At 40.4% G+C, this 21,515-nt stretch overlaps 2 protein-coding genes across 3 annotated transcripts in view; both read left to right on the forward strand.

Moving 5' to 3' along the window:
- Positions 1-1,804: 1,804 nt before the first annotated feature.
- LOC311046427 (zinc-binding protein A33-like) lies at positions 1,805-7,206 on the forward strand. 2 transcript variants are annotated; one of them, XM_084058719.1, is made up of 3 exons: positions 1,805-1,846; positions 4,924-5,034; positions 5,280-7,206. In XM_084058719.1, the coding sequence occupies exons 2-3, from the start codon at positions 4,935-4,937 to the stop codon at positions 6,788-6,790; spliced, it is 1,611 nt and encodes a 536-aa protein (XP_083914845.1). In that variant the 5' UTR covers positions 1,805-1,846; positions 4,924-4,934; the 3' UTR covers positions 6,791-7,206. The 2 variants fall into 2 exon arrangements, with proteins under 2 accessions (XP_083914845.1, XP_083914846.1); XM_084058720.1 differs by having other exon boundaries at positions 1,819-1,846; positions 4,929-5,034.
- A 4,720-nt stretch (positions 7,207-11,926) lies between these two features.
- prmt3 (protein arginine methyltransferase 3) overlaps positions 11,927-21,515 on the forward strand; it is an 89,239-nt gene continuing 79,650 nt past the window's right edge. Inside the window, exons 1-7 of the mRNA XM_084063419.1 lie at positions 11,927-11,969; positions 12,715-12,829; positions 14,035-14,117; positions 14,426-14,475; positions 15,188-15,293; positions 17,118-17,262; positions 19,102-19,255. Coding sequence (XP_083919545.1) covers positions 11,948-11,969; positions 12,715-12,829; positions 14,035-14,117; positions 14,426-14,475; positions 15,188-15,293; positions 17,118-17,262; positions 19,102-19,255 — 675 coding nt within the window. The 5' untranslated portion in view covers positions 11,927-11,947. The remainder of the gene's footprint in view (positions 11,970-12,714; positions 12,830-14,034; positions 14,118-14,425; positions 14,476-15,187; positions 15,294-17,117; positions 17,263-19,101; positions 19,256-21,515) is intronic.

The raw sequence follows: 21,515 nt of genomic DNA on the forward strand, positions 1-21,515 counted from the left end.
CTCCCACCCAAAAAAATGGGGCTTTCTTTGAGGGAAGTGACGTAACCCAATAAAAAAAAACATTTCTTAGCGATCCATACGTCCTTTTAGAACCAAGCTAATCAATGGTTATAAAAGCAATTGACTGCCAACCACACTGTTGGTATTTCCACCTCCAGCGGCGGAGCTCTGAAAAGAAATTGAACCACGTTTCTTGCCACGCACCCAGACCGCGGCGTAAGCTTTCGGTTCCCCACCCCCCCATGTCTACTTCCTGTCCGATCAATGCCTGAGACAATGACTCAACAGGTGCGACAGACAGGAGCCCAGCGGTAGCTCTGCACCATACCGCCGGGCCCCAATTAGCACCCACTGTTAAGGAACAAAGAGGCGACATTTCATTTCAGTGGAGTGCCAGTTTAAGGCCTCTGCTCTCAACCGGGGCCTCCTTTCACTCTGTCTCTTACTGCTGACATCTCTGAAAGATCATCCCTGGCTCCGTCGTCGTCTGTAAGGGTTTGGGTCGATGCCGTGTGTTTGACAGAGCTAGGGGTGCTAAAAAACATGGGGTGTTGATGAATTCATTGCATGTGATGTGACTGAACTTGCCTTCTTTGTGAGAAGGTTTTGATTAATGAAACCCCCTGAAGTTCTGAGATAAAACAATTAAGCAGGAATTATTTTTGTAGTGGTGTACTGGTACTAGTTAGAAATCCCCAACAACATAGAAACATGCCATCCCAATGAACTTTTCAAGATAACAAAAATAAAATATGGTACTAAATTTAGAACATCTAAACTGTCTAACATACCTCTACTGATCAATGAATCATGTGTCCGATCCTATTTTCAAAATAAAAAAACGTGTCGGTGAGGTGCTGAACTAGGTTGTGTGGGCCCCATACACTTGAGGAAAAATATAATAGTCCCACACTCCAGCCAAAAGTAAATATATATATTTTTAAATGTATTTTTATCAAGGCTCGGAGTGTATGGTTATTTTACCCCCTTTTTAGGCTTTTAGGCATTTTTCCTCCATAAAACATTTCGAAGAAAAGCAGAAATGACTATTTATTTTGCCATGTTATGCCCAAGTAACCATTTCCCCTTTTGCAACAGCACTTTCTGTGGTGGCAGTTTGAGGCCAACAGGAGCCTCATGAATTTGTACATCTGTATTCCATTGTTCAATTATTTTTGTGTCTTTTTCATTATCATCCTCACTGCCAGGTATCCAATATTAACATTGCCTACTGTAAGTATGGGTAGACCATGGACCATGGACGACGGACGTTACAATCATAGCCAGTGGTCCTGCAGTGTGACGGTGGACCGCTGGTGGAGAGTAACTAATTACATTTACTGAAGTACTGTACTTAAGTAAAATGTTCAGGCCTTTACAACGCGTTGCGCGTTGTCTTTTACACAAGTACAATATCCGTAGTACTTATTGTGCTATAGTAAAAATATCAGAAACATGCAGACAACGTGTCCTGATGCAACACGTTGTAGATCTGATATTTTTGAAGATTTTTGACAGACACTAAAACTAAGAACATTTTCTCTAGTTAGCTTTTAAGTTTTGTAAATGAATACACAACACTGTTTCAGTTAATTATCTTTTTTTGTCTGTTTGGTTTCCCCCTCAAACAGTTACGCCCATAAAACCCTTGGACATTTAGACAATATACCCATAATGTCTGCTGACTCGTCAACATTTTGAACCAATCACAATCTTAAGTGACATTATGTTTCCTTGTACGGAGAGGAGGTGTATAAGGTGTTATGAACATTTCCTACTTGTCAGTTACTAAACCAAACCTGCACTGAGACACGACACACTTCTCCTCAGAACCATTAAAACACAGGTAAGACTTCATGAACTTGGAAAAAATATGGAAAACGAACAGAACAGAATATTTATATTCAACCTGGGTTGTGTGTTGTTTAAATTGTGAGGGAGTTTAACTTATCATTATGTACATCAACTTAAAATTAATGATGTAGAAAGTACCTCAAAGACAGCAAAATATTAATTACTGTTATTAAGATGTGCCATAAGGACATTTGTTTTGTATTACGTAAATATAATTTTAAAATGAAGAAACACCACAGTCCGTCGACATACAAGCAACACAGAAAGTGTTGTCTGTGTGTGGACAGCCTGTGGTTTTCAAGTATAAAGTGAGAATAAACCATGTCATGAGAAGTAGCCTACTAATTTATCAAAAGAGGCTGAACATACAATCCCATCTCCAAAACACATCCTGTATAAATATATATATCATAAACGATACAGAGACACCTCCCTACCCACCTGGTAGAACTGGGATCCATTCACTTACTGTTTGTATATCCTGTCTGTCTACACAGGATACGAAAACGGTCTCTGTGCATGAATGTGTGTGGCAGTGGTGGACAGTAACGGAGTATATGTACTTGAGTACTGTACTTAAGTACAGATTCTGAGGATCTGTACTTTACTTGAGTATTAGATTTTTTAAATACCTATTACTCTTACTTGAGTACATTTCCAAGACAAACATTTTACTTTTACTAGTACATTTCTAGGAAGGCTGTAAAGTACTGAGTACTTTTAGGTTGGCTGTTTCTTTTTACCACACTTCTGCTCTCACATTAGCCGTGTTTCTGGCTTCCCCCTCCGCTCGCCTCTTTACATCTTGTATGGGTGTATAGGAGTAAAAGTATTTAGTTCTGGTTCCTCAGTCATTTCTATTTTCGTTTTTATAGGTGTTTCTGCAGGCTTTGTATAACATAGTGGTTCTACAAGCAAGCACATCAGTGCATGCAGACAGTGCAGGTTGTTTCAGAGAGTTACTTCTCTGAAACAGAGTTACAAGGTGCTATAAATTCATTGTGAAAACATTACAGCTATTCATTGATATAAAGATTAAGAAATGTACTTCTACTTTTACTTTTACTTGTACTTGTACAGTATTTTTTTAATGAAAATGTCATTTTGTCCAATCTGTATGGTATGAGTATGTTAATACAATATAACTTATACAATTGGGGTGGTTATATTTTGTCTCCTTGCTCTATTGAGACATTTAGATCGTGGCAAAGGTCATGTCTCACCTAGACACAGGATCTGACATGAATTTTGACCAGATGTGTTAGTATAGGAAATCAAAGGTTGTTTGTGTGGAGACCAAGCAAGTCGACTTGTCTCTGTGCCATCTTGTTTTGACATAGTGATGTTCGGCGCTGTGCATGTCGGCGCCATCTTGTTTTGACATGGTAAAGTTAACGTTTGCGTGTCTGTGGGTACATATGAATGTACCCTCTCATGAGAGCAGAGGATGTGGTCAAGAAAGCTGTAGATCGTGTCTACTGAGAAATGACAGATGTTGAAACCTTCAACCTAACCACATGCCTTGCAAACAACACCTGCCTCTCTGCAACCACCATCTCTGCAGGCATGGATGGCGATTTATGTTGGGTGGGTAGGGTACTCAACAACAAGTCACACACACATCAACCAAGTTTTAACCCCTTAATCAGAAATACCTGATGAATGTCAGTTGGCAATAAAATACTTTTTTGCTGTAAGTGAAGACAGTGTGCGCGATCACCATTCTTTCCTGTATCATGCACTGGCTGCCTCTGTTCACAATAACACACGATATCAGAGTGGGTACATCATGCATCCTGTGCACGTTACAAAGCATCCCACAATAGTCATCCGACCGACACATTTCCTGTGGGTGCTCGGCTTTCTCCTTGAGTGGGTTTCCTGTGGGTGCTCGGGCTCCCCGGCACCCACAAGATTGTCGCCAATTTCTGCAGGTCTCTGCACAAACATATACTGAACAGAGAGAATGTTCTGTTTTCTATGTCAACTGTATGCATGCAGAATGAGCATGTAAGGTATTGTGTCATATCACCAGATGTTACTTATGATCCGATGAAAAAATATGTGTAATCACTAATCAAAACACCCTTCATGACAGTTACTCTATGCATTACATTTTTGATCTGAGAGCAGCTTTGTCAGCGATGTGTCACTCATGTGTGACTCCTGTTATTTCCTCATGAGAAAATAATAATCTTTTGAGGCACTGGGGTTCACGCTGGTCCTGGTCTGCCATTATGACCCGCCAAATATCAACATATTTAGTCAAAAGTCTATGACTAAAATTAAATCAAAATGTACTGTCAAAATCAACACTGTTTCTTGCATAGTAGCTCTGGTGTCTACTAGCTGGGACAGTGCTGTGTTCTGGAGAGTTTAGTTAGAGCTGTTGTCATTTGTCCTGTTGCTGTTTAGGCAAGGCAAGGCAAGGCCGTTTTATTTGTGTAGCTGCAGCACATTTCAACAACAAAGCAATGTGCTTTACACAGAACACCAAGCAAAGGAGAGGTGTTTTAAAAGAAATAAGAGAGGCAGCAGAACCTGCAGTTTAGTGGGAGTTTGTTCCAGATAATGTGGAGCATAAAAAACTAAATGCTGCTTCCCTATGTTTAGTTTATTTTTTTAGGACAGAATAGAAAGCAAATCCTTTCCCAGATGAACCGAGGTCTGGATGGTTCATGATATTGTACAAGGTCAGAAATGTATTTTGACCCTAAACCATGATATTAAAAAATAAAGCTCTATAGACCAACAGTAAACATTAAATTGCCACGTCTCTGTCATCTGGGGACCCCCACAAGATTATGTGGAAACCCTCTGGGGGTCCTGACCCACAGGTTGAGAACCACTGGGGTAGAGGAGTGGATGTGAAGGTAGGACCAGCGTTGCCAGATTTTGCGAGAGAAACAAGCGACCAGGTTTATGAAAACAAGCCCAAAAGAAGCGACCAGTTTTACCACTTGGGCCCCATTACATAAATCAACTATTTGAAAATAGCCGATCTAGAAGCTCACAACGTGTCACGTTGCTATTTGAATGTAATGTTAATTGTGTGTGTTTACACTACAGTATAGGATACAATGGCTCCTAAAAGGATGAGACTACAGCAGAGAGATGCAGCTGAGCAGAACAACTCTTTGCAGAGTGAGACTCATTCACTGGATCTTTTCAGAGCTCCAGGTATGTCTGTGTGCAGCCATGAAAATGCATTCATTGGTAGTCTTCAACAGGAATATTTATTTTAAAAAAGCATTTATAATGCTGCTCTTTTTGAAAATGTTGAAATTATTTTGAATTGTTTAACCATTTTTGAAAACTTGCACCTATACTGGCCTGCCTAAAATAGGTACATCTGCTTGAAAGTGATTCAGTAATACTGCAATGGGGGAAAAGGTTAATAAACAATGTTCATTCTTCTCTTCCAGGGATCAACATGGAGGCTACAGACGTTATCACACAGAACAAAATAAAACTTCAACAGATTCTAATGTCAAACATTCACTTCATCATCCAGTGTGTATTTGAAGAAAAGCTACTGGTGTCCTTTGAATACATGAACCTGAAAAGCATCTCTCTGCCATTTGACGCAGCCACTGGCCTTGTGGACAAAATTATTTTCAAGGGTGAAACAACATGCAGGTCATTCCTGCGTCTGCTACAAGACACAAAACTAACAGACGTGTTTCCTGGTCTGAAGACAATGCCATGGTACAGCCCTCCATCCACACCTTCAACTGACCCAAACACACAGTCATCTGAGGAGGAAGTCCAGGTGTTGTGTTGTGAACATCCAGAGGAGCATCAACTGTTCTGTGAGGAAGAACAGAGAGCTGTGTGTCATATCTGTGACTCCTCTCACCACCCTGGTCACAAGCTGGTTCCTATAGAACAAGCAGTCAACAAGCTGAAGGACCAACTGAAGTCTGGCCTCAGGACTCTAAAGGACAAGAGGAATAAATACAAAAACATTAAAACTATGTACAATAATGAAGTGGTTCCATACAACAAGAAGCAAGTTTTGGTCACAGAGAAGCGGATCAGAGCAGAGTTTAAAAAGCTCCACCAGTTCCTGACAGAGGAAGAGAAGGCCAGACTGGCAGCTCTGAGGGAGGAAGAGGAGCAGAAAGAGAAGATCATTCAGATCATCCAGGAGCAGATCTCCTCTCTCTCAGACGCCATCTCTGCTGTAGAACAAGAGCTGCAGAAACACAATGTGTCATTTCTCAGCAGTTATAAACACACTCAGACCAGCACCAGAGTCCAGTGTACACTGTCAGATCCACAGCTGTACTCAGGAGCAATGATAGACGTGACCAAACACCTGAGAAACCTGAGCTTCACAGTCTGGGAGAAGATGAAGGAGAGGGTCAAGTTCACTCCTGTCATTCTGGACCCCAAAACAGCAAACCCCTGGCTCTGTCTGTCCGAAGACCTGACCAGTGTGAGACGTGCAGACGCAAAGCAGCAGTGTCCTGAAAACCCAGAGAGGTTCAGTTATAATGCTAATGTTCTCGGTTCAGAGGGTTTCAGTTCAGGAAAACACAGCTGGGAGGTGGAGGTTGGAGACCATCCTCGATGGGGTGTAGGTTTGGCTAAAGAATCTGTTACCAGGAAGGGAAAGAAATATGTCTCACCAGAATATGGAATCTGGTGTTTAAGACATAAGGATGGTCACTATACTAATGGTTGTGGTGAAACCATCTCAGTGCAGACGATTCCTGAGAGGATCAGAGTTCAGCTGGACTATGACATGGGGAAGGTGTCCTTCTACGACCCTGAACACATGACACATGACATCTACACTCATCATGAAGCCGCTTTCACTGACAAACTCTACCCATATTTCTGTGTTGGAAAGGCTGATGATGCTGAAACCATTGATATCAAAATATGTCAAGTACCAGTGATGGAAGAAGTACTCAGGTCTTCTACTTAAGTGAAAGTACAAATACCACATTATAGGAAGTAAAAGTAACTACTGTTACGAGTAAGTGCAAACAAAACCATTACGATTAAAATGGGCTGTCACGATAATGAAATTTCCCTTGACGATTAATTGTCACACAAATAATTGCCTATTAGCAATTTAATTGTGTTTATGTCGTTGAACATTGGAACATATGAATACAAATTTCTCTTTTTGGCTTTTAGGCTTCGTAAACAAAAATTGCCCGGGGCAGATATGAAAAATAACTTCAATAATGCGAAGTAAGAAATTACTGACATTAAATATTTGTATACTTGAGAAATAGCGGAAATAGCAGATCTACAAGCTTACAAGGGGTCACTTCTGTGACACATTGTAAGGTTGTAGATCAGCTATTTCTGCTTTCTTTTTTTACATTTGAATATTTTTCAACATGGAAACGATTATGACGATTATATAAATTAATTGTGGTCAGGTCAGGTCATGTTTTGCGGTCATAAGGTCAAACTGAGTTGGCCAGTATGACTGTGGCAGTTCACCCTGCCACTGATACTACATATAAAGGTGACTATCCACCAAATAGACTACTTCAGACTAACAGACTGCAACAGACTGGTAGTCTGTTGGCAAAAGTTGGCATTTAGTTCAGCAGAAGCAGTCGGCCGATGTGCACATTGTTGTGCAAATGCGTTTGAGCTGGCAGGCTGGCATGCCAATGTTGCCAGGTCTGCTTATTATAAGCGACTTGGGCTTGTTTTCCTGTAAAGTCGCTTGTCGACTCATAGTTGGTTGCTTTTGTTTGGTCTTGTTTCTGAAGTGTAGTTGCTTGTTTGGGCTTGCTTTCCAGATTATTTTTGAAAATAGCTGATGCAATAGGGCTCAAGTGGTGAAACTGGTCGCTTCTTTTGGGCTAGTTTTCATAGACCTCGTTGCTTGTTTCTCTCACAGAATCTTTGGTCAAACGACCAAAACATAAGCACGGAGCATTTTTGCGCTATCGTAGCCTACTGCTTTACTTTGGAGTTGATCGATTGGTATAGGAATTGAGAGTTTTGAGAGAGTTGAGAGATTGAGAATATGGTATATATATATATATGTCTCTGGATTATTTAGGCTTGCTTCTGCACCAGTAGTAGCAGATGAGAGATCTACTGTACGGAGCCTGTATGACCAAACAAGCTAAACAGCCAATCAGGGTGCTCTACAGAGCCTTCACCCCCCTCTCTCCCCCCTCTTCACTATCACACGGCTCTACCAGTCGGCCCAAGAACTGAATATGCTCGGTTTCTCTGAGTCGGGTGGAAAGAGGTCCGACCCGACAAAACGACGATATCCGACAACAATATGTGGGCTGCAGACGCTTTCCAACGCTTTCCAACACCGAGTCGGCCCAAAATCGGTGAGGTGGAGAGCTGCCTTAACAGCCTTTAGTAAGTTCTTGTGTTATTTTTCCCCTAACCTATAACAAGAATTCTATCACACAACACAGGGTTAAAGTTTTAATTATTCTTTATGGTTTAAGTTGCAGAGAATGATATCTGTTTGATTGTATTAATATATTGTTTCATTGTTGATTGTTTGATTGTATTGACTGTATTGACACTGTTAAGTGGGAAATTGAGTACTCTGATTATTATTAATTATTATTATGTTGGTAATTCTTTGCGTAATATGTGATGACACTTTAAAATGTGTATATGAATTGTTATGTGTCTGGACATTGGGAATTAGCTGGTTAAATACGCCTTAACAGGCAACGTCACACTGATAAAGGTTGTTACACACCGGGGCGATTTTTTCGTGCGAATGATGCGTTTTTTTTTAAACCTTATAAAGTCAATGGCTCCGTACATGGAGCGAAAAAGCGAAAAAGCGAAGCGAAAAAGCGTCTTTTAATTATTCGGAACGAGTCCGAATTTTGCGTATATTCGCTATTTTCGCCGGTGTGTAAGGACCTTAAGAACCAGTATGCGCGCGCAGGTCGGCAGCAAACCCCACCGCTCATAAGATGCAATGTAAAAGTGGTCACAGCCTCACGTGTAAAAATGCATCCCATCAAACTTTCAGATGCTGTTTTTCTCCCAGTGTGGAGGAAGAATGCTTAGGAATTTTACTGTGATCTCTCGCTCTTGAAATATATAAACCTTGGTTTCTGTTGTGTGTAAACAATAATAACAATTCAAAGCCGTTGTCCCCCAAACCCCACCTCCAGTGGCTGTCATAAGAACGGAGGGAGCGCTCTATGATCATGGCACCAGAACCTGCTCTTGCTCGCGAAGCTGAGCCTAATTAATGCTCCGTCCCGCAAAGGTGTAGCAGACTTCCAAGCTCACAGCGGTCGCATCCGCGACACGGTTGTGAGCTTGTATGTCAGCCGTTCTCGGTGCGCAATACCGTTGTGCGATGAAGTATATATGTGTCGCTAGGGCGCACCCCACTAATAGCCAACACACAAGAGGAGGTTGAATGAACTGAAACCAGCGCACCCCAAAACAACAGGTTTGGGGATCTGTTGGGAATTGATTACATGAAACAGTCATCTGTGTGTCCAGTCTCAATGTTTGTAAACAAAATTGGTCTATTGAGGATTCAATTCAGGATTAGTACGTCCAATGGGAGGGGCCTAGCCTATTTAAGAAGAGGGACCTGCCACTGCTCTGCAGTCAAGGAAGGACTGTTGTCGGAGAATAAACTGTGCTCAAGTTTTTTGTTCACGATTTTCCTGGTTTGTAAAAATGTGAATAAAAGGATTCTGTCTGGAGATTTTTCAGTGTGTTTTCATTTTTGCTATTTTACTAGTGTTTTCAAAGTTCAAACTGTGCCTTTCGGCAAACACTACCCTCAGAGTGTCAGAGTGTGACAATGACAAAGAGACGTAAAAATATGACTTCTAATTTTTTTTATGAATGAATAAGTCTTGTTTATTTTCTTAAAGGTAACTTTAAACAATAATATGAAAACAACCAAATTAAGTTTGATATTCAGAAGGATTTAATATTTGCAAGTGGTAAAACAATATTGAAAACTATTATTAAATGAGGCTATTCATGCAAATTAAAAGGTCATTAGCATTATTTGTGTGGAAAAATGTATAATAATAATAGACATAATAACATAAAGATAAGAAATATAAAGCCCCATGAGTATATTTGGTTGGAGGTTTGGAGGGAAAGACTAGACTTATGAGGACATCACCAGCTCTGTGTTCTGTTGCTGAATAGGCCCCTCCCACTAAAGAAGTAAGCCCGTCCCACAAACGTAATGGGCTAATTATATTGTCACATCACTCCTGTGATCACTTGTATTTCATTTGGAGAGGATTAATCATCCGAAAAATCTGTTTTTTACATCATACAGTTACATTTTGCGCATTTGTGGTGCCCCCTATCAAAGTGAAAATGTTTTTGGTGATTCGTGCACATGTGATTCAAATTTGGGTTTGACTGGATCTTTCATTAGCCATTTTTGCCATTTTTTGTAAAACAGGCCCCTCCCACCAACTTTGGAAGCCAATTACGGACGAACGGTAGGAACTATCAAAATGCCGTTTGGATATGTTTATAGCATGGGCCCAGAGATCGTACCGATTTTTGGCAGAAAATCTATCCAGACGCAAATTTTTATTCTACGACCTACGATTCAAGAGTTATAGGCCAAAAGGTAAAGTGGGCTGTTATAGCGCCACCATGAGGCTGACTGGTGTAATTATTTTTTCATAATTAGGGGATGGGACCTCCCCTCCAAGTGTTGTAACTGTAGCCCTTAGGTTTCCGAGAGAGAAATACTTGTCTTTGCATGTCCCCATTATAAGTCAATGGGGGAAATTAATTCACTAATACATTAATATCAATTAAACTATAAACCCTATCTCTTAGCAAAGTACACGCCACCGATTCCCGGTGAAGCAGGTCAATTTGGCATATGGCACGATTTTGTGCCGCGAAAACTGTGGGAGGAGTAGCAGCCTAAAATAAAGTGTATCTAGAATAAAGTTAATCTATTACTATAGTCTGGTTGCACTACCGATCTTGGATTTTTTTAATGTCCCATCGACAAATTTGATCAATATACCCGTTGGAGAGCAAATGTACCAAATTCCACACTTTTATCATAATTTGCATTCATGATTCCTCCTATATGTTGATTATATCCGCTCCACTAATATAGCTCATGTCTAGACTATTTGACTGAAAATGATTCTCAAAAACCTCTTTAGAATCAATGATCAGTAATTTAGTTAGATATGATGGATATGTAGCAGGCCAAACAATATTACAGTCATTATGGGGGGAAATTAAGCTATAATAAAGAGTGAAGTTAAATTAAGGATATTTGATTTGATTTATTTGCACAACAGTTTATATACATATATGCATAACATAATAGTTATTTGTTGACATTAAGTTGACATTTATTTGCGGTGAGGTAAGAAACCCTAGGGGTAAAAAAACGAGCAAAAAAAAGAAAAAAACTTTGACTGAGACTGAGACTATCATAGACATTGACATTTCCGACATTTGCGTATAAGTCAGACTCGATAACAGATAAAATACATCTGATAGTCTTGATCCAAGGCTATATGATATTCCCATGTAGGCTATTCCATTGGTACTCAAAATGGGGTCCGGGGACCCCCAGGAGTCCTTGAGGGAGTTCCAGGGGGTCCCCAGCTAAATGATGGATAGTGAGGAACCAAATGGACCCTTATTGGTCTGTAACTCTGAGAGTGTACAACGGGTCCATTTGGTTCCATTTGTACACTCTGTACAAATGGTTCCATTTGTACACTCTCGGAGTTACATTAACATTGATTTTACAATATAAATTGGGGTTCCAGAGATAGAAATGCCATTAAATGGGGGTCCGTATAGCCTAATGTATAGCCTAACTGGGGGTCCTTGAAATTAAAATGGTTGAGAATCGCTGCTAGAGCCGTAAAAATCTACTCTTATTATGGGGGTCCCTGGCATATCTTTTCAAATGGGGGTCCGCGGGCTAATAGGGGTCCTTGACATGAAAAAGTTTGAGAACCAACCACTGGGCTATTCATCCCATAGAAATGTAGATGCTGACACCAAGTGGTGAAAAAGTAGAAGTACACCCTGGTGAGCTGCCTGACGTCACAGAAACGTCACCCGGAAGCCTTCAGCCTGTCCATAGAGCATCATGGCGGAATACACAGACACACGTGAGTGTTGTAAATATCAATGTAAAAACAAACTAAATGATACACGTAAACAACAATTATTCCTCTTTGTGCACGTGTCGTGTTTTGTTAGGCTGAACATGTGGAGCCTACCGCTTTGAATGTTATCATGAGCTGTGCGTGTAGCTGTTATTATTAAAGTGACCATGTTGTGATGCTGCTAGCTCATAGCAAAGCATCCTCTCTCCTCCACTAAGTGACTTAGTACCGGTGGTGTAATAAAGTACGTGTACTCAAGTGCTGTACTTAAGTACAATTTTGAGGTACTATTTCTTTACTGGAGTATTTCCAATTTTCAATACTTTTACTTCTACTCCACATCTCGGAGGCAAATATTGTACTTTTTACTCCACTACAATTATTTGAAAACTTTAGTCACTAGTTACTTTGTAGATTTTGATTATTATTACAAAACATGCATTAACCACTGTATACATTTTGGCCATTTGAAGATAGCAGATCTACAAGCAAACTGTGAGCTCGTTGTGAGCTTGTAGATCTGCTATTTTCAAAAGATTGTAATACATTTTATAAATGTGAAAACTTGTGAAATGAGGCATTCTACATAATGAGTACTTTATACTTTTGGTACTTTAAGTACATTTTGATACCAAAACTTTTGTACCTTTACTCAAGTACATTTTTTAATTCTGGATTTAACAGAGTACTTCTACATTGCAGTATTGATACTTTTACTTAAGTAAAAAAATGTGCTTTGTGTTGACAGATAATGGTGCTGACGACATACCAGAGCTGTCAGACAGCGATGATGAAGAGCAGTGGCAGTCAGTGGATGAGAGCGGTGAAGACAGGCTACCAGTCACCTGTCTGTTCTGTGACAGGTGAGACATTCTGTATAACCTGCCGATGGGACGCATCTGTGTCACCTTTTGATTTGAGCTAAAAAGCATTATTTTACACTTTGGCTATTCAAAAATAGCAGATATACAAGTGGAGCTTGTGAATCTGCTATTTTTGAATTTTTGAAAAATCTTGAAAATGTGTGTAAATCTTTGAATATATATATTTTTAAAGCGAACATTTGTAACTCAAATCTTCGCTTCTGGGGTCCCTGGAGCAAAATATTTTCAGATGGGGGTCCGCGGCCAAATACATATCATTTTGGGGGTCCTTGACATGAAACAGTTTGAGAACCACTGACAGCAACATAGGTTTTTAAAAAAAAAACTGTTATGATTTAGAAGACATTTTGTAGAATCGGAACCTCAGGTCTTAATGGGTTAATGTGGATAGAACAGAGTAGGAAGCATCTTATTCTGTGAATGTAAGGTAATTCATGTTTTGTTTCTTGGGTCGGTGGAGTTAGTTCAACAACAGAATTGCAGAAAATCCTTGAAGGATGAGTATCTGCCAAACAATACAAACTGAACCATATTACTCAATCAGTATATTTGCTTTGAAATTATATTATAAAACTTGATCTAAACTATTAGCGCTTATGTTGGAGGTAACTCTTTCTGAGGCTTGAATGGGTCATGTTCACACAAAGTATACAGTATGAAAAAACAGGATCCTGAACAAATTTAAAGTGGTTAAATACCATCTGTATCATGAATAAGCTGACAATCGATATTTTCCCCTCTTGCTACAACTTTTTGATCAATTACAGTTGTTCATTTCTTCTTTCTAATGTAAAATATGTCCCTTGCATGACTATATATTTGGCAAAAGTATAGATTGTGTTTGTTTTATTGATTGAAGTTGCCAGTGTGCACCATGTCAAAATAAATAGTAAAATCAGTATTTAGTTTAATAACTTGATGTAGTATGATAGTCTTGAGGTCAGGCATACGGTTCGGTCAACTGCAATGAAAACTAATATCAAAGTATGCCTTTTAGTATACTAAGTCATCCGATAAACTCTGATTCCATCTTTGCGCTTGCCACTTGGCACATCTTCATTGTTAGGCTATTTCAGCATTGCATAGTGAAATGAATTAAATAGTTATTTTGTTCAACCTGTTTGACTTGGTCCCAGGCCATTTGATTGATTTAAATTGCTAAAGTATTACATTTTTTTTCCCAGGTTCTTTAACTCCGTACCAGAAACACTACAACACTGTTCAGCTGAGCACCATGTCAACCTTGTGGAAGTGATAAGAAAACACAGTAAGTAGGCAATGATGTTCCAGCTCACTGTGCCTTATAGGTCCATGGTTCTCAGAAGTTTTTATTTCCAAGACCCCCCTTAACTCTGACAGTGTACAAATGGAACCAAATGGACCCGTGAGGGTCCATTTGGTTCCATTTGTGCACTATCAGAGTTACAGATCTTTAAGGGTTCCTTGTGGGGGTTAGAACCCCCACAAGGAACCCAGACAGTCCCTGGACCTCACTTTGAGAACCACTGCTATCGGTACATCATTCATCTTTGGAAGAAAAGCATTTAAAGCTCTTGTTTTACCTTTCCTTGATAGATTTAGACGATTATGGGTACATAAAGATGATCAACTTCATACGGACCACAGTAAGTACATTTTTCATATTTGGAAACAAAAGAATCGCACATTGTCTATAGTTAGCAATTAGAACCTTTTATTCTAATATGTCAGTTTTGGTCCTGTGTAGACGTAAAAAAAAAAACGTATTTGAATTAAAAAAAATTCTACTTGCAAAGCTCAAGACCGGAGGATCCAGTTATTTCTCTGTATGGTTGTTTTACGAAACACCTGCTCCTCCACAAATTATTTTTATTATACTGCCAGAGTAAAACTGTAATAGTGTCACCCCAGTGCCAGTGAAAACCAGTGTTTTACCTTTGAAAAATCATGTAACATTTTCTGTGAACGCTGTCCGCACGGTGATCCCCTCATTACACGGGTCTTGTAGAATTTGGGGCAAAAAATGTTGAAAATTTGAAGTTGAAAATAGCATGTTTTGCCAAAACTACATAGTAAAACACAGGAGCCGAGATACAGAATATTTCCCTAATATTTTAACAGGGAAGTGAATGGAGCAGCAAATCTTTGGATTGCGTTATCTCCTGGTTCTGAGTGAAAAACCACAGTGCCAATTGACTCGAAAACGCGTCCATGGCATTAAAAGAGTTAAGAAACAACAATTAGAGCTTACTCAATTTTTGACTTTTACCAAATGCTGAAGTAAGTTTAGTGCTGTTGCAAATAAGTGTGAGTCTGAGTGATAGAATTGATCGTTGCTTCATTTCACCGTGTTTGCAGAAATGCAGCGGGGAAAGCTTAGCAGGGCTCTCTGAGGATGCCCTGCCCTGGAACAGTGATGATTTCCTGAAGCCGGCTCTACAGGATGACCCCCTGCTGCAGACAGGTAAAATGCCATCTGACCTTTTTGGCTCAATGGATGTTTACTTGCACCCTAATAATGTGATTTCTAACTTGATTAGGGCAGTACTTGTCTTTCACAATAACAATTGTCAAGCAAATGCATTAGCCCGCTAATCTTAATTGGAGCTCATAACCGGGGTAAGTGTAACCAGGTTAACACATCTAGAATTCTGGTCATTGGTTACTTTGAATAGTTTTTGCACTGTAAACGCCACAGTCTGATGTCAATAGTTGATATGTTTTGTTTTCTTTGTTGTGAAATAATTAGTATACAAAATGACATAACTGGATTGTAATGATGAAAACCACTAGTTTAGTGCTGCAAGTTGCGCTTGACATTTGATCAGTCAACTGCTGCAAAGTGAAGGCATAAAAAAAAGAGGATCTCTGTTTTGGACTGGCTGCAACTCAGCACCTAATATAGAACTGTTTCGCATGTTGCTATATCAGTGGTGCTCAAACTTTTTCATGTCAAGGACCCCCAAAACGATATAAATTTGTCCGCCGACCCCCATCTCAAAATATTTAGTTCCAGGGACCCCCCAGAAGCAAATATTTGAGTTACAAATGTTCTTTTTAAAAGTTATACATTCAAAGATTTGCACAAATTTTCCACAATAAAAAATATATTATATTATATATAATATTATTTTTATATTATATTATTATTAAAAAAACAGCAGATCTACAAGCATCATAGCGCGGCTATGGGCTTGTATAGCTGCTATCTTTGAATAGCCAAAGTATAAAATAACAGTTAAAGTGGTTACACAGAAGATGCGTTCCGGTTTTAATGGGTTAACTCATGCCTTACACAAAATGTATCCACGAGTTTCCAGCGGAGTGGGCGTCAGTTCCAGTTGTAGGCTATACATATGCAGTGCCTCCGCCGGAGGCACTGCATATGCACTGCTGGTGTCCCCCACCAGGCCTCTGTGTATAGGGCCTGTGCCCCCAGTACATTCCTGCCGAAACGGGTGGATAGAGGCCATCGATTAAAGTTCTTTATATACTGTACATATACGTATCAACTTTTCAGTGGCCAGAAAGAATCCAGACATGATGTAGACTCATTTGTGGTCAAAGACTGGCACGAAGTATTACATTGAGTCGGTTTGAACACAAATAGCTGGTTTTGGGGCAGTGTTGATTTTGACAGCAAATTTTGATTTAGTTTTAGTCATAGTCTCCTTTGAATAAAATGTAATTTAATTTTTGGCATATTTTAGTCATCTGAAATGTTTCATTTTTTGTCTAGTTTTAGTCGACTAAATATCATAAGATTTTAGTCGACTAAAACTACAGCTGATTTAGTCGACTAAAATGTGTTTTGGCGGTGCCTTGATGGCGTTGTAATGGCTGATTTTACACTTGGTTGCATGCTGAAAATAGCCGATCTACAAGCTCACAACGTGTCGCAGTGCGACACGTTGTGAGCTTGTAGATCTGCTATTTTCAGAGCGCAATGCCCGAGCGCAACCAAACATAAAATGACTTGTCTTTTATTTCTACTGGATCTCTTCTCCACTTCACTAATATTTTAGTCTAGTTTTCATTTGTTGACGAAATTGTCAATATATTTAGTCTTAGTTTTAGTCATCGTAGCTTTGTTTTTATTTTGTTGTTATCTAGTTTTCGTCAGTTAAAAAAGGTAGTCGACGAACATTTTCGTCATAGTTTTAGTCGACTAAATCAACACTGGTTTGGGGTGCTTACGCCGTTGTGTCTCATTGATCTCAGGTCTCTCTGTTCAGCCCATATATATTTGCATTTCATCTCTCTCTCTCCTTTGTGATGTTTCTATCAGACCCGGAGGAGTTGTGTGGTGTTGAGGGGACGTCTGGGGTCCAGCCCTGTGATGCTCTGCTTCACAGGGCCCAGTCCGCCGAGGAGAGAGCCCAGCACTCGGAGGAGGCCTTGGTCCGAGCCATGGACGACCTGCACAAACTCAAGTAAGTCAAGTTTCTAAGAGCTTCACAGCCTTTTTTTCCCCTTCAAAACGATCGCATGCTAATGTTGTCAGCAGTAACAGTATGATTCGCTGCACCATGCAGATGTCAAATACAATCTGATGGGACACTCCAACACTCGAACATTGGCACGAGACTACTGTATTCTGTGAAACACGTTCCCCATCCTCCATTATCCTTGTATCAAAGGGACAAATATACTGGCTTTTGGTGTGATGCTGCGTATAAAATAAAAATATTAGTATTTTTTATATAGTTTGTGTTGGACGGTTATGCACGACGGTACATGAATCTCCACACTGAAAGCAGTTGTACTGTAAACCGATCACAATGATGACAATAAAATAAAATAGGGTCCAGGTGAAACAACAAACCAAAAAAATACTTACACTCTAAGATCTTTAGATCTAGGTCCTAAAGTGGTGGTTGTCCTGGCCTGAGCTCGGCAGCAATTTTTAGGTACTTTTACTTAACTGGAGTAATTCCAGTTTTCAGTTCTTTTACTTCTACTCCACTACATCTTAGAGGCAAATATTGTACTTTTACTCTATACAATATTTTTAAAACTTTAGTTACTAGTTATTTTGCAGACATAAATTATTACATTATATAACATACATTAACCACTTTAGCCTTATTTTATACATTGGCTATTTGAAAATAGCCGATCTACAGGCTCACAACGCGTCGCATCGCGACGCGTTGTGAGCTTGTAGATCGGCTATTTTAAAACATTTTAGTACTTTTACTGTTGGTACTTTCAGTACATTTTGATACCAATACTTTTGTACTTTTACTCAAGTAAATTCTGAATTCAAGACTTTTACTTGTAACAGAGTACTTCTTCATTGCAGATTGATACTTTTACTTAAGTGAAACATTTGAGTACTGCTTTGGAGGCAGGCCATTTACCATTTACTAAGTCTTTCATGCATCGCCCTCTTAGAGACAGTAGGGGGAACCAGTGAGCCCAGTATTGCAGGGGTATCAGACTGAGCAGAGTGGGAGAGAAGTTTTTGTTGGAAGAGAGAGAAGAGAGAGGCATAAGGGAAGGGAAAATTCCACTGCAGCATAGAGGTAAAAGTGAGGAGGGGGAGTTTGTCTGGGAGGAGGAGGGGGTGCTGTAAAGGAAAAATACTGAAAGAGAGAGAGAGCAAGAGCCGGGAAACGGAGGAGGGGTGAAAAGTGAGTGAGAAAGATGAACGCTTCCCATCCTCCCCTCCATTTACTACTGCGTCCTGCGTGAAGGGTGTGTGTGTGTGTGTGTGTGTGTGTGTGTGTGTGTGTGTGTGTGTGTGCGTGTGTGTGTGTGTGTGTGTGTGTGTGTTGCTATTGTACTGTATCCTAATGGGATTTGAAATATTAACCCATTAAGACCGGGAGAAGCATCTTGTGTCATTTTTAGATTTGAGCTAAAAAGCATTATTTTACACTTTGGCTATTCAAAAATAGCAGATCTACAAGCTCATAGCGCGGCACCGAGTGCCGCGCTATGAGCTTGTAGATCTGCTATTTTTGAGAAATCGTGAATATGTGTGCAAATCTTTGAATATATATATTTTTTAAAGTGAACACGTGTAACTCAAATCTTTGTTTCTGGGGGGGTCCCTGGAACAACATGTTTTGAGATGGGGGGGGGTCCGTGGCCAAATGCATATAAATGTTGGGGGTCCTTGACATGAAAAAGTTTGAGCACCACTGACATAGAAACATACGTTTTTTTCAAAAAACAGTTAGGATTTAGAAGACATTTTGTAGAATCGGAACCTCAGGTCTTAACGCGTTAAACGGTGTGTGTGGTTTGTTTTGTGTGTTTCTCAGGCTCCTGGCCCAGGGCTTGGTGCTGAACGCAGACACCAGCAGCAGGGCTTCTTCTGGCGGCAACCTGGGCGCCGTGGCCGAGCTCAGAGAGGATGAGGACGAGGCCTACTTCAGCTCCTACGGCCATTACGGCATCCACGAGGAGATGCTGAAGGTTTTCTCTCTCTCTCTCTCACTCTACTTTCGTACTTCTTTCGTATATATCGTCGTCAAATGTCCCAACGCAGTGTGGTGTAGCCACACACCCGTGTCTCTCTGGTCGCACATGGAAGAGGCCGGCCGGCCTCTGAAGGTGCTCTGTAGGAGACCAGTGGTGTAAAGTAACTAAGTACTTTTACTCAAGTACTGTACTTAAGTACAATTTTGAGGTACTATTACCCTACTGGAGTATTTCCAATTATCAGTGGTTTTACTTCTACTCCATTACATCTCAGAGGCAAATATTGCACTTTTACTCCACTACAATTATTTGAACACTTTTAGTTACTAGTAACTTTGCAGTTATACATTATTACATTATAAAACATACATTAACCACGTAAGCCCTATTTTATACCTAGGCCATTTGAAAATAGCCGATCTACAAGCTCGCAACGCGTTGTGACGCGTTGCGAGCTTGTAGATCTGCTATTTTCAAACATTTTAGTACTTTTACTTTTGGTACTTTATGCACATTTTGATACCAATACCTTTGTACTTTTACTCAAGTAAATTTTGAATTCCAGACAGGCACTTGTAACGGAGTACTTCTACATTGCAGTATTGATACTTTTACTTAAGTAAAACATTTGAGTACTTTTTCCACCACTGCAGGAGACAGGTGGTGATTATGTGTTCTGCGGTCTGCTGAGGCTCGCCACGCTCGCATGCTGCTCACACACACACACACACACACGCACACGCACACGCACACACGCTCACATTTACGAGTGCTGTACCGGTCAGGCTAGTCTCACTGTGTGAGCCCGTGAGCCCCCACCCCCCCCACCCAGGTACCGAAGTCGTCTACCGAGTGCAGGCGAAGTCGCCCATCATCGCACGCACATCCTTGACCGAAGAGGCTCCATGCAGCATTCATTGAAAGCAGTTGCCCCTGAGCATGTATTAATGTTGCACACAAGCCTATCGCCCCCAAAGTGACACAATCTGCATTAAGGGAAGAGCTTTTTGCGTGAAACACGCAAGTGTACAGCAGCAGTTAGACAAGCAGCATTTATTTATTATTATTATTTGTCATGCTGTTGGACGTGTTGGAGTGTTAGCGTGGACAGTGGGAAGGATTGGGGGGGGGGGGGTAGAGCATTGGGAGTGTGGAGGTGTAAGGGGTGGTAAGCTCTCTCTCCTCTCCTCCTATTCTGCTGTACTTACCGCAGTGCTTTACACATATTCCCCTCTTCTTCTTTTTGCTCGTCCCGATTGGTGCCCAGTAAGCGCTGGGCTTTGCGTCATTCATGCACGTATGCGTCAGACAGTAAACTCTATGACGCTCTCAGGAGGGGCTATAGGGAAGGGGCAGGGCTGAGCGGGCTTTGCAGTATAGAACATCGTCAACTCTTCTTAATGGGTTGCCATAAAGCGCCTCAACCTTTGACGTACTTTGTGTGAGTTTGTCTGTGCGGGGTATAGTGTCTTTGTGCATGTCTCAACGTCTTTTTAGTAGCTTGTTTTACGTCCCGTCTAACTTCTTCATCAAACAGTCCATTTTGCCCACAGGCTACTTCTATTTAGTGTACTTAATGACCCCATTTGTCATTGTTTTCAATGAATTTTCAATTTCCGCTGAACCAACTATATCAAGTATTATGGTGTGTAACTGCCACGGGCCAATAGATTTCTTAGTGCATTTATCAGTGAGGGTGTGCTTTCACATGACGAAGGGGTCCCAGGGTTTGGGGGCGCACACATTTGATTGATAAGTGAATTACTATAGGACCAGCACCGAACCCCTAGATTTGAAGAATGAAAAGGGTTCAGCAGTGGTCCATTCCACTTTGTTTGTATTTATCCTTTTCAAATGGATTGAAATTCCAGGAATCAGTATAATTATCTGTAGAAAAACCAAAACGGAAACTTTCAAGACCAGGCGTTATAAAACCTTCTGAAGAAAGGTTTCCACGGCACACCTTAAAAGTCCACATAAGAGAAGACAGTGATGCAATTTATTTCAGTCAGGCTCCCCATCAGTGAAGCAATTTTTTAAAATATCAGTGTTACTGCAACTCTAGCTGTAATCTAGTTGTGCTGGTCAATAGGGTGTTGCTGTGTGACATGTGTACAGTACTTCCAAAAGTCCCCACAGTCACAGTAAAGAACGCCCTGCAATGTTATTATTGCCGTTACACAATGGTCACCGATGCATGTCTACCAACGGAAATGAGAGAGTTGACATGGCAACCAGTGGAGCACAATTATCT

Source organism: Gymnoscopelus microlampas, assembly GCF_963454915.1.
Source record: "Gymnoscopelus microlampas genome assembly, chromosome: 1".
In the NCBI taxonomy this organism is placed as follows: Eukaryota; Metazoa; Chordata; class Actinopteri; order Myctophiformes; family Myctophidae; genus Gymnoscopelus; species Gymnoscopelus microlampas.

Excerpts from the sequence above, each read along its gene's own strand:
- LOC311046427 (XM_084058719.1), top strand. The coding sequence starts at position 4,935 with ATGGCTCCTAAAAGGATGAGACTACAGCAGAGAGATGCAGCTGAGCAG. Across the intron at positions 5,035-5,279 it reads GGATCTTTTCAGAGCTCCAG|GGATCAACATGGAGGCTACA; the intron begins GTATGTCTGTGT and ends CTTCTCTTCCAG.